At 50.4% G+C, this 12,959-nt stretch overlaps 1 protein-coding gene across 2 annotated transcripts in view; it reads left to right on the top strand.

Annotated features, from left to right (window-relative positions):
- Nucleotides 1-7,002, top strand: part of SMC2 (structural maintenance of chromosomes 2) — a 204,560-nt gene extending 197,558 nt beyond the window's left edge. For both annotated transcript variants that reach the window (XM_075316066.1, XM_075316064.1), the window contains one exon: nucleotides 4,778-7,002. In XM_075316066.1, coding sequence (XP_075172181.1) covers nucleotides 4,778-4,942 — 165 coding nt within the window. In that variant the 3' untranslated portion in view covers nucleotides 4,943-7,002. The remainder of the gene's footprint in view (nucleotides 1-4,777) is intronic.
- Nucleotides 7,003-12,959: the final 5,957 nt, after the last annotated feature.

Below are 12,959 nucleotides of genomic sequence, written 5' to 3'. Positions count from 1 at the left end.
CGCTGGGAAATTCCCTCCACCTCATCACACTGTTCAGGGTCTCAGCAGGACTCTCTGGAGGATGAAGCGGAGGTAACAGATCAGGATTCTGATCCTGAAGCCGCTCTCAACCTTGATACACCTGAAGGTGACGCTGTAGTGAATGACCTTATAGCGACCATCAATCAGGTGTTGGATATTTCTCCCCCAGCTCCTACAACTGAGGAGTCAGCTTCTCAGGAGAAATTCCGTTTCAGGTTTCCCAAGCGTACATTGAGTACGTTTCTGGATCACTCTGACTTCAGAGAGGCAGTCCAGAAAAACCGAGACTGTCCAGACAAGCGTTTTTCCAAGCGCCTTAAGGATACACGTTATCCCTTCCCCCCCTGATGTTGTCAAGGGCTGGACTCAGTGTCCTAAGGTGGATCCTCCAATCTCCAGACTGGCGGCTAGATCCATAGTTGCAGTGGAAGACGGGGCTTCACTCAAAGATGCCACTGACAGACAGATGGAACTATGGTTGAAATCCATCTATGAAGCTATCGGCGCGTCTTTTGCTCCAGCATTCGCAGCCGTATGGGCACTCCAAGCTATCTCAGCTTGTCAGGCGCAGATTAATACAGTCACACGTACATCTGCCCCGCAAGTGGTGTCCTTAACCTATCAGGCGTCGGCGTTTGCGTCCTACGCCATTAATGCTATCCTGGACTCTGCGAGCCGTACGGCGGTAGCATCCGCCAATTCGGTGGTAGTCCGCAGGGCTATGTGGCTACGTGAATGGAAGGCAGACTCTGCTTCCAAAAAGTTCTTAACCGGTTTGCCATTGTCTGGCGATTGCTTGTTTGGTGAGCGATTGGATGAAATCATTAAACAATCCAAGGGAAAGGACTCATCCTTACCCCAGTCCAGACCAAACAGACCTCAACCACGGAAGGTACAATCGAGGTTTCGGTCCTTTCGGACCGCGGGCAGGTCTCAATTCTCCTCGTCCAAAAGGCCTCAGAAAGATCAGAGGAACTCCGATGCATGGCGGTCTAAGTCACGTCCTAGAAAGACCGCCGGAGGAGCCGCTCCCAAAGCGGCCTCCTCATGACTTTCGGCCTCCTCAAACCGCATCCTCGGTCGGTGGCAGGCTCTTCCGCTTTTGCGACGCCTGGCTGCCACAGGTAAAAGACCGATGGGTGAGAGACATTCTATCTCAAGGTTACAGGATAGAGTTCAGCTCTCGTCCTCCGACTCGTTTCTTCAGAACATCTCCGCCCCCCGAAAGAGCTGATGCTCTTCTGCAGGCGGTGTGCACTCTGAAGGCGGAAGGAGTGGTGATCCCTGTTCCTCCTCAGCAACGGGGTCACGGTTTTTACTCCAACTTGTTCGTGGTGCCAAAAAAGGACGGATCCTTCCGTCCTGTTCTGGACCTAAAACTGCTCAACAAGCATGTGAAAACCAGGCGGTTCCGGATGGAATCGCTCCGCTCTGTCATCGCCTCAATGTCCCAAGGAGACTTCCTAGCATCAATCAACATCAAAGATGCTTATCTCCACGTACCGATTGCACCAGAGCATCAGCGCTTCCTGCGTTTCGCCATAGGGGACGAACACCTTCAGTTTGTGGCACTGCCTTTTGGCCTGGCGACAGCCCCACGGGTCTTCACCAAGGTTATGGCAACAGTGGTGGCAATCCTACACTCTCAGGGACACTCTGTGATCCCTTACTTAGACGATCTGCTTGTCAAGGCACCCTCTCAAGGGGCATGCCAACACAGCCTGAACATCGCTCTGGAGACTCTCCAGAGTTTCGGGTGGATCATCAATTTTCCAAAGTCAAATCTGACACCGGCCCAATCACTGACATATCTTGGCATGGAGTTTCATACTCTCTCAGCGATAGTGAAGCTTCCGCTGAACAAACAGCGTTCACTACAGACAGGGGTGCAATCTCTCCTTCAAGGCCAGTCACACCCCCTGAGGCGCCTCATGCACTTCCTAGGGAAGATGGTGGCAGCAATGGAGGCAGTTCCTTTTGCGCAGTTTCATCTGCGCCCACTTCAATGGGACATTCTCCGCAAATGGGACAGGAAGTCGACGTCCCTCGACAGGAACGTCTCCCTTTCGCGGGCAGCCAAGGCTTCCCTTCAGTGGTAGCTTCTCCCCACTTCTCTGTCGAAGGGGAAATCCTTCCTGCCCCCATCCTGGGCGGTGGTCACGACGGACGCGAGCCTGTCAGGGTGGGGAGCGGTCTTTCTCCACCACTGGGCTCAGGGTACTTGGACTCAGACAGAGTCCTCCCTTCAGATCAATGTTCTGGAGATAAGGGCAGTGTATCTTGCCCTAAAGGCGTTCCAGCCGTGGCTGGAAGGCAAACAGATCCGAATTCAGTCGGACAACTCCACAGCGGTGGCATACATCAACCACCAAGGCGGGACACGCAGTCGGCAAGCCTTCCAGGAAGTCCGGCGGATTCTGCTGTGGGTGGAAGCCACAGCCTCCACCATATCTGCAGGTCACATCCCGGGCGTAGAAAACTGGGAAGCAGACTTTCTCAGTCGCCAGGGCATGGACGCAGGGGAATGGTCCCTTCACCCGGACGTGTTTCAGGAGATCTGTTGCCGCTGGGGCATGCCGGACGTCGACCTAATGGCGTCCCGGCACAACAACAAGGTCCCGACATTCATGGCACGGTCTCAAGATCACAGAGCTCTGGTGGCAGACGCCTTAGTTCAGGATTGGTCGCAGTTTCAACTCCCTTATGTGTTTCCTCCTCTGGCACTGTTGCCCAGAGTGTTACGCAAGATCAGGGCCGACTGCCGCCGCGCCATCCTCGTCGCTCCAGACTGGCCGAGGAGGTCGTGGTACCCGGATCTGTGGCATCTCACGGTCGGCCAACCGTGGGCACTACCAGACCGACCAGACTTGCTGTCTCAAGGGCCGTTTTTCCATCTGAATTCTGCGGCCCTCAACCTGACTGTGTGGCCATTGAGTCCTGGATCCTAGCGTCTTCAGGGTTATCCCAAGAGGTCATTGCCACTATGAGACAGGCTAGGAAACCAACGTCCGCCAAGATCTACCACAGGACGTGGAAGATTTTCCTGTCGTGGTGCTCTGCTCAGGGTTTTTCTCCCTGGCCATTTACCTTGCCCACTTTTCTGTCCTTCCTTCAATCCGGATTGGAAAAGGGTTTGTCGCTCGGCTCCCTTAAGGGACAAGTCTCTGCGCTCTCTTTGTTTTTTCAGAAGCGCCTAGCCAGACTTCCACAGGTACGCACGTTCCTGCAGGGAGTTTGTCACATCGTCCCTCCTTACAAGCGGCCGTTAGAACCCTGGGATCTGAACAGGGTGCTGATGGCTCTTCAGAAACCACCGTTCGAGCCAATGAGGGATATTTCTCTCTCACGCCTTTCGCAGAAAGTGGTCTTCCTAGTAGCAGTCACTTCACTTCGGAGAGTGTCTGAGCTAGCAGCGTTGTCGTGCAAAGCCCCTTTCCTGGTGTTTCACCAGGACAAGGTGGTTCTGCGTCCGGTTCCGGAATTTCTCCCTAAGGTGGTATCCCCCTTTCATCTCAATCAGGATATCTCCTTACCCTCTTTTTGTCCTCATCCAGTTCACCAATGTGAAAAGGATTTGCACTTATTAGATCTGGTGAGAGCACTCAGATTCTACATTTCTCGTACGGCGCCCCTGCGCCGCTCGGATGCACTCTTTGTCCTTGTCGCTGGCCAGCGTAAAGGGTCACAAGCTTCCAAATCAACCCTGGCTCGGTGGATCAAGGAACCAATTCTCGAAGCTTATCGTTCCTCGGGGCTTCCGGTTCCCTTAGGGCTGAAGGCCCATTCTACCAGGGCCGTGGGGGCGTCCTGGGCCTTGCGGCACCAGGCTACGGCTCAGCAGGTGTGTCAGGCGGCTACCTGGTCGAGCCTGCACACTTTCACGAAACACTATCAGGTGCATACCTATGCTTCGGCAGATGCCAGCCTAGGTAGGCGAGTCCTTCAGGCGGCGGTTGCCCACCTGTAGGACGGAGCCGTTTACGGCTCTATTATGAGGTATTATTTACCCACCCAGGGACTGCTTTTGGACGTCCCAAGTGTCTGGGTCTCCCAATGGAGCGACAAAGAAGAAGGGAATTTTGTTTACTTACCGTAAATTCCTTTTCTTCTAGCTCCAATTGGGAGACCCAGCACCCGCCCCTGTTCCCTTCGGGCTGTTGTTCTTTGTGTACACATGTTGTTCATGTTGAATGGTTTCAGTTCTCCGATATTCCTTCGGATTGAATTTATTTTAAACAATTTATAATTTTTTCCTCCTTCTTGCTTTTGCACCAAAACTGAGGAGCCCGTGATGCACGGGGGGTGTATAGGCAGAAGGGGAGGGGCGTTACACTTTTAGTGTAATACTTTGTGTGGCCTCCGGAGGCATAGCTATACACCCCAAGTGTCTGGGTCTCCCAATTGGAGCTAGAAGAAAAGGAATTTACGGTAAGTAAATAAAATTCCCTTCTTCTTTTATGTACTTGTACTATCCTGTCTGTCTATATTAATCAGCCTGAGTGCTCCTTCAGTTTCTGTTTTAACTGTAATAAAACATGAAAGCCCAAATTTAGGAAGAACTTTATGGTGGTAGTTTTGAGCTTATTATTTGTTCATGCACAACTTCGTCTACTGTTCCAATTTATAAAGAGATCCTGAGATGTGCAGGTGTTTGGGTTTTTTTTTTTCCCTTCTGGGGGAAAAGCTAAAAATAAATAGACCTATCCTAATTGTATGCAATCATGTGACTATCTCAATTTGAACCTTTCTCTTTAAGTTCATCGTTGTGTCGCTGAAAGATGGAATGTTTAACAACGCTAATGTCCTCTTCCGAACCAAGTTTGTCGATGGCGTGTCTACAGTTGGTCGATTTGCACAGAATCAAAATAAAAGTGCTTCCACAGGCAAGAACAATTCTAAAGTAAAAAGAAGAGATGCATAAATGATTTTTAGCAAAGACTTTACTGTACTATACTCTGAACTGCTGGCTCTAAATCAGTACTTCGTACTTCATATTTTTGTTGTCTTCGTCTTTTTTTATAGAATTGTGTAGAATATGACGACTCATTGTAAAAATTTCTTATATGGTCAAAAATCATGTTTAACTTATCACATGAGCTTTTTAAACGCCAAGGCTAAATTAACTCAATCCACTTTCTATACAGAATATAATGCCTATTTAGGAATGAATTTAAAAAGCCTTTCCTATCCTCTCCAATGTTAAAAAAGGCCTTGATTTTTGTACGGACACATGCCGCCAAAAAACACGGATATGTGAGTAGTACCGTAAACTGAGTATGTGTTCTGTCCATAAAAAATGCAGAACACTGACGTCTGAATGAAGCAGTATAGTCCATATCTGACAATAACCTTCATGTTTCATTAAAAAAAAAAAAAATTATTGTATGAATAAACTTTTTACATTGAAAATGTTATCTTGATCTCGCCTACCAATTACACACAAATTTCATTTGGAAGAACATGTATTCACACGTCAGATTGGTTGCAGACGTTTCTGCGACTACCTTTCATCTGAATGGGACCGGTAAAAATCCTTGTTAATGTTGCAGAATCACATTCACTTGTATGAAATATGTATTTTCAGTCTCAAACTTCAGCAAATTACCAAAGCATCACAATTGTTTCAAAAGGGACTTTTTCAGTGCTTTTTATGAAGATTGTTTGCTTTCTTAGAAGTTGCATGTCTTAAGGTACTGTCACACTTTAGCGACGCTCCAGCGATCCCACCAGCAATCTGACCTGGTCAGGATCGCTGGTGCGTTGCTACATGGTTGCTGGTGAGCTGTCAATCAGGCAGATCTCACTAGTGACCAGCCCCCAGCGACGCAAGGAAGCAGTGCTGCGCTTGGTAACTAAGGTAAATATCGGGTAACAAATCGCTTGGTTACCCGATAATTACCTTGGTTACCAGCGCACACCGCTTAGCTCTGGCTCCCTGCACTCCTAGCCAGAGTACACATCGGGTTAATAAGCAAACCGCTTTGCTTATTTACCCGATGTGTACTCTGGCTACATGTGCAGGGAGCCGGCACTGGCAGCTGGAGATCCGCGGACGCTAGTAATCAAGGTAAATATCGGGTAACCAAGCAAAGCACTTTGCTTGGTTACCCGATATTTACCTTGGCTACAGCTTACCGCAGGCTGCCAGAAGCCAGCTCCCTGCACATTCAGATTGTTGCTCTCTCGCTGTCACACATAGCGATGTGTGCTTCACAGCAGGAGAGCAACGTGCAAAAAATGAACCAGCACTGTGTGTAACGAGCAGCGATTTCACAGCAGGGGCCAGATCGCTGCTCAGTGTCACACACAGCGAGATCGCTAATGAGGTCACTGGTGCGTCACAAAAAACGTGACTAAGCAGCGATCTCGCTAGCGATCTCGCTATGTGAGAAGTACCCCTTATTTTCTGTAACTTCAAGAGTAAGGGTACTCTTTAATACATAAAGGCATTGCATTATTTCATGTTTTGCTTCACAATATCTGGTAATGCCCCAATTTCAATTTATAATGTAGTACAGAACCACATTCTTCATTCTTAAGGCCTTATTCACACATCAGTATTTCCCGACACCAAGAGTGTCTCCAAAATGGAGTAGTTGTCAATCTTTCAATGATTGTTGTTTTTTTCCCTCTGTAACTTCCACTCCTGGCTTGGTGTTAAATCTAAGAAATCTTAAATTTAAAAATTAATATTTTGAGTCTCTATTGGTGCATATATGCTGACATTGCTTTGCCCTGCTGACCACATTATCCTCTGGGACCCTGTCCCCATTCCTGGCTGCCTCAAGGCAATTCTTCCTCCATTCTATCCCTCACCCACACCACCTTGGCTATTGCCAATTTTTGCTGATATTAAGACGCCGCAGTCCCCGGACGTTGTCTATACCGTCCTATGCATGTTTTCATGACACACAACTCCTTGATAAAGGCCCACACCGGCCGAAACGTTGGTTTTGTTCTGTCTTGGTTGTGGCGCTTCTTTCTGCAGCTAGTCTAATTAAATAAATCACTTTTTGCATTACCCCTGTGTCATCTGTATACTTATGTTCTAGGTCACCTCCTTCTCTTAAATGGCGTGTATGCCCACATTATTCCCCCCCCACAAGTCTGATTCGATCACGTGGATCAGAGATTCACCAGCGCCCGTTAACCCCCTACTGTGACAGCGCAAACTGTCTGAGATCACACCGTTCCCCCACTGCCATCGGCAGGCCCGTTACGTGATCATTGGGTATTACCAATGGGTTGTTATGAGAGTGTGGGGTGAGCTGATGACCCCTGACGCTGTCATGACTTCCTTCACTGGAGATCAGCAGTCAGACATTTTTTGTAGTTGATGATGAGGTTTGCGCACATGTCAGGAGGAATTTTGGTCCAAGCCTTTTTGCAGATCACCTCTAAATCATTAAAGGAGTTGTCTGACAAACTTTTTTTGATTAGCTAATCTGTGCTGTATTGTCATATAAAACACCCCTACATTATTTTTTCTTTTCTGACTTTTGTTCCTCTTGAATTATCCCTTTATTCTCTGCAACTCTTTGTTTACTGACCACTTCTTGTGCTAAACCTCAGTCAGAGCTGGCACCGCCCAGTCTGTGTCCAGCCCCGCCTCCTGCCTGGCCTCAGTGTCCAGCCCCTCCCTCTGCACACATTCCCTGTCAGTATTCTACCCCAGCACCTGACCTGTTATCACTACAGCATTGGAAATAGCCCCACATAGGGCTCTGCACCACACACACACACACACACACACACACACACACACACACACACACACACACCAGATTAAGGATGGTGGGGGCCCCTGGGCAGAAAATCTGGTGGGGGCCCGATAACGTTAACATTTTTAGCCATAACCGTAGAGGGCGAACTGTAGCATTTAGATATAAATCCAATGAACATTCATCTAATCCTGTTATGCCAGATTCAGATTTACAGTACTACAATACAGATGCAGTCCATGATAACTCACAGCCGTCACATATACACAGAAAGTAGAGTTACTCACATACACAAACATACAATGCACCCCCATTACTCCCTACACACACACACAGAATGCACCCCCCCATCACCCACAACACACACTCAATACAATGCACCCTCTATTACCCCCTCCCCCCACACACAATACAATGCAGCCCCCCATCACCCCCTACACACACACACACACATATACAATGCACCCCCATTACTCCACACACACAATGCACCCACCCATCACACACACACACACACACACACACACAATGCACCCACCCATCACACACACAATGCACCCCACATCACCCCCTACACGCACAATGCACCCCACATCACCCCCTACACGCACAATGCACCCCCAATCACCACTTACACACACACACACACACACACAATGCATCCCCATCACCACACACACAATGCACCCCCATCACCCCCTACACACACACAATGCATCCCCCATCACCCCCTACACACACACACACACACAATGCGTCCCCCCATCACCCCCTACACACACACACACACACACACAATGCATCCCCCCATCACTCCCTACACACACACACACACTGCATCCCCCATCACCACACACACAATGCACCCCCATCACCCCCTACACACACACACAATGCATCCCCCATCACCCCCTACACACACACACACAATGCATCCCCCCATCACCCCCTACACACACAATGCATCCCCCCATCACCCCCTACACAGACACACACAATGCATCCCCCCATCACCCCCTACACAGACACACACAATGCACCCCCTACGCCAGGGGTCTCAAACACGCGGCCCGCGGGCCACATGCGGCCCATCAGGCTGCTTCGTGCGGCCCCCAGGCCCGTGCCCCTGGTCACTATCGCGGCCGGTGCAGGGGCCGCAGCCACTGTCTGCACTTTAGATGAGTGTTTTGATGAGTGTTTTGCCGGCGGTGCGTTCTCAGAAGCAAGGACTGTGCGTGCGCAGCGCCGGCAAAACATTCATCTGACATAAATCGCTGCCAGTGGCTGCGGCCCCTGCACCGGCCGCGAAAGTCACCGGGGCACGGCCTGCAGACAGCAAGAAGCAGAGGTGAGGAGCCGAGGGAACGCGGGACAGGTGAGAAGAATGGTGTTTTTTATTTTTTGTGCATGTGAAGGACGGCACATTAACCCCTTAGCGACCTATGACGTACTGGGTACATCATGACTCCCTGGTACTTAAGGATCCATGACATACCCAGTACGTCATGGCGAAATCGCAGCCCCGGTGGCTGCGATCGCTGTTTGCATTGCAAATAGCAAATACCTTAGATTCGGGAAGGAGGGAGCCTCAGGAGGGGTGGCGTCTCCTCCCCGGGCCTACGGAGGCGGTGATTGGCTGACGAATGCCGCACAGCCAATCACAGCCACTGTAATGTTACAGCCATTGAAAATGGCTGTAACATTGAAATCCAGCCCTGATCAGTGCAGCTGTAGCACCGATCATTGGCTGGAGCTGGGTGACCTGTGTTTCACCCGCCCCCAGCTCTGATTGGACAGATCGGTCACAAGGCCATTCTCTCCAATCACTGTGGATCTGGGGCCAGAGACCGCCCCCTCAGCTTCACTCAGGAATCTGTGGGTGGAAGGAAGCCGAGAGCGATCGGTAAATTATCACCTTTCACCCGCCGCCACTGCCCTCCCCCATTACTACAGGATGGGGACATTAGTATAGAATAGGGACAAGGTGGGCACATGACTATAGAATAGGGACAAGGTGGGCACATGTCTATAGGATGGGGACAAGGTGGGCACATATCTATAGGATGGGGACATGACTATAGAATAGGGACAAGGTGGGCACATGTCTATAGGATAGGGACAAGGTGGGCACATGTCTATAGGATGGTGACAAGGTGGGCACATGTCTATAGGATGGGGACAAGGTGGGCACATGTCTATAGGATGGGGACAAGGTGGGCACATGTCTATAGAATAGGGACAAGGTGGGCACATGTCTATAGGATGGGGACAAGGCGGGCACATGTCTATAGGATGGGGACAAGGCGGGCACATGTCTATAGGATGGGGACAAGGCGGGCACATGTCTATAGAATGGGGACAAGGTGGGCACATGTCTATAGGATGGGGACAAGGTGGGCACATGTCTATAGAATAGGGACAAGGTGGGCACATGTCTATAGAATGGGGACAAGGTGGGCACATGTCTATAGAATGGGGACAAGGTGGGCACATGACTATAGAGTGGGGACAAGGCGGGCACATGACTATAGGGTGGGGACAAGGCGGGCACATCTCTATAGGGTGGGGACAAGGCGGGCACATGTCTATAGGATGGTGACAAGGTGGGCACATGTCTATAGGATGGGGACAAGGTGGGCACATGACTATAGGATGGGGACAAGGTGGGCACATGACTATAGAATAGGGACAAGGTGGGCACATGTCTATAGGATGGGGACAAGGTGGGCACATGACTATAGAATGGGGACAAGGCGGGCACATGACTATAGGGTGGGGACAAGGCGGGCACATCTCTATAGGGTGGGGACAAGGCGGGCACATGACTATAGGATGGGGACAAGGTGGGCACATGTCTATAGGATGGGGACAAGGTGGGCACATGTCTATAGGATGGGGACAAGGTGGGCACATGTCTATAGAATAGGGACAAGGTGGGCACATGTCTATAGGATGGGGACAAGGCGGGCACATGTCTATAGGATGGGGACAAGGCGGGCACATGTCTATAGGATGGGGACAAGGTGGGCACATGTCTATAGAATGGGGACAAGGTGGGCACATGTCTATAGGATGGGGACAAGGTGGGCACATGTCTATAGGATGGGGACAAGGTGGGCACATGTCTATAGAATAGGGACAAGGTGGGCACATGTCTATAGAATAGGGACAAGGTGGGCACATGTCTATAGAATAGGGACAAGGTGGGCACATGTCTATAGAATAGGGACAAGGTGGGCACATGTCTATAGAATGGGGACAAGGTGGGCACATGTCTATAGAATGGGGACAAGGTGGGCACATGACTATAGAGTGGGGACAAGGCGGGCACATGACTATAGGGTGGGGACAAGGCGGGCACATCTCTATAGGGTGGGGACAAGGCGGGCACATGTCTATAGGATGGGGACAAGGCGGGCACATGACTATAGAATAGGGACAAGGCGGGCACATGACTATAGGATGGGGACAAGGCGGGCACATGTCTATAGGGTGGGGACAAGGTGGGCACATGTCTATAGAATAGGGACAAGGTGGGCACATGTCTATAGAATAGGGACAAGGTGGGCACATGTCTATAGAATAGGGACAAGGTGGGCACATTACTATAGGACAGGGAACATAAAATACTAAAAGATGTTGGCCAAAATTTCTATATAGTGATAATTGTAATACTACTAGTTACAAGAAAGGGATAAAATGTAAAAAAAAAACCAAAATAAGGCATGACTTTTTTTTAATCAAATTTTTTTTTTTTAGATTTAACCAAAGAATATGCACATTTGTTATAATAAACAAATGAAAAATGTTGAAAATCAGTCATCCAAAGGTGTGTAAAAAAATATATATGGTACCAATAAAAATGTCACTTTGTCCTGCAAAGAATGCGGCCCCCCAAATTATTTTTTTCCTCTGTGCGGCCCATACACCCAGCAGAGTTTGAGACCCCTGCCCTACGCGCACATACACACACACCCCCATCACCCCCTATCACCGCCTACACACATACACACACACACTGCACCCCCCATCACCCCCCACACAATGCACCCCCCCATCACCCCCTACACACACACACAATGCACCCCCCATCACCCCCTACACACACACAATGCACCCCCCATTACCCCCTACACACACAATGCACCCCCCATCACCCCCTACACACACACAATGCACCCCCCATTACCCCCTACACACACACACACACACACACACACACACACACACACACAATGCACCCCCATTACCCCCTACACACACACACACACACACAATGCACCCCCATTACCCCCTACACACACACACACAATGCACCCCCCATTACCCCCTACACACACACACAATGCACCCCCTACGCGCACACACACACACCCCCATCATCCCCTACACACCTACACACTGCACCCCCCCATCACCCCCCACACACAATGCACCCCCTACACACACACACAATTTACCCCCCTATTACCCCCTACACACACTCAATACAATGCACCCTCCATTACCCCCTCCTCCCACACACAATACAATGCAACCCTCATCACCCCCTACACACACACACTGCCCCATCCCTACACACTCCTGCCTCCCCCTCCCTTGGAATACAGTGCTCTCCCCTCTGCCTGTCACAAAGCTGTGTTCCTTCACAAATGTTCCCAGTTATGTGTCCTCAGCCCCTCCCCACACACATCCATTAATTAAACCTGTCACTTCAGCTCCTCCATGGAGCGCTTACCGCTGCCTGATGTATCCTGTGTGACGCCCACAGCACTGTGATAATGTCAGCAAGGTGCTGATCTCATCACATGGCTGTACGTCGGGGGCGGGGCCCAGTCCCGGCGCGCTGTTCAAATGTATTTACGTCTGAAAGACTCAAATACATTTTAATAGGAAGGAGGAAGCTGCAGTCACCGGCACCGCCCCTGCTCCTCTGCAGTGTGTACACGCCGGGCACACATCAGCACAAAGTGTAGCTGGCACAGCACAGCGCGCTGCCTCCTGCTCCTGCTGCAGCTAGTGTGCCCGCATGTACACACTGCTGAGGAGCGCGGCGGGGACAGCAGATACAGCCGCCCACTACACCGTGCCCCTGCTTCCAGGGGGGGCAGCTGCCCCTCGCTAGGTACGCCCATGACGGCCGCAGCACATAGCAGGGAGCTCAATGACACACCTCTGACCCTGGAAGTGCAAGCGCTGGCACTTCCGGGGTCAATC

The sequence above is a fragment of the Anomaloglossus baeobatrachus genome, chromosome 1, assembly GCF_048569485.1.
Source record: "Anomaloglossus baeobatrachus isolate aAnoBae1 chromosome 1, aAnoBae1.hap1, whole genome shotgun sequence".
In the NCBI taxonomy this organism is placed as follows: Eukaryota; Metazoa; Chordata; class Amphibia; order Anura; family Aromobatidae; genus Anomaloglossus; species Anomaloglossus baeobatrachus.
The sequence above is the reverse complement of the archived record's forward strand: the minus strand, read 5'-3'. Positions and strand labels throughout refer to the sequence as shown.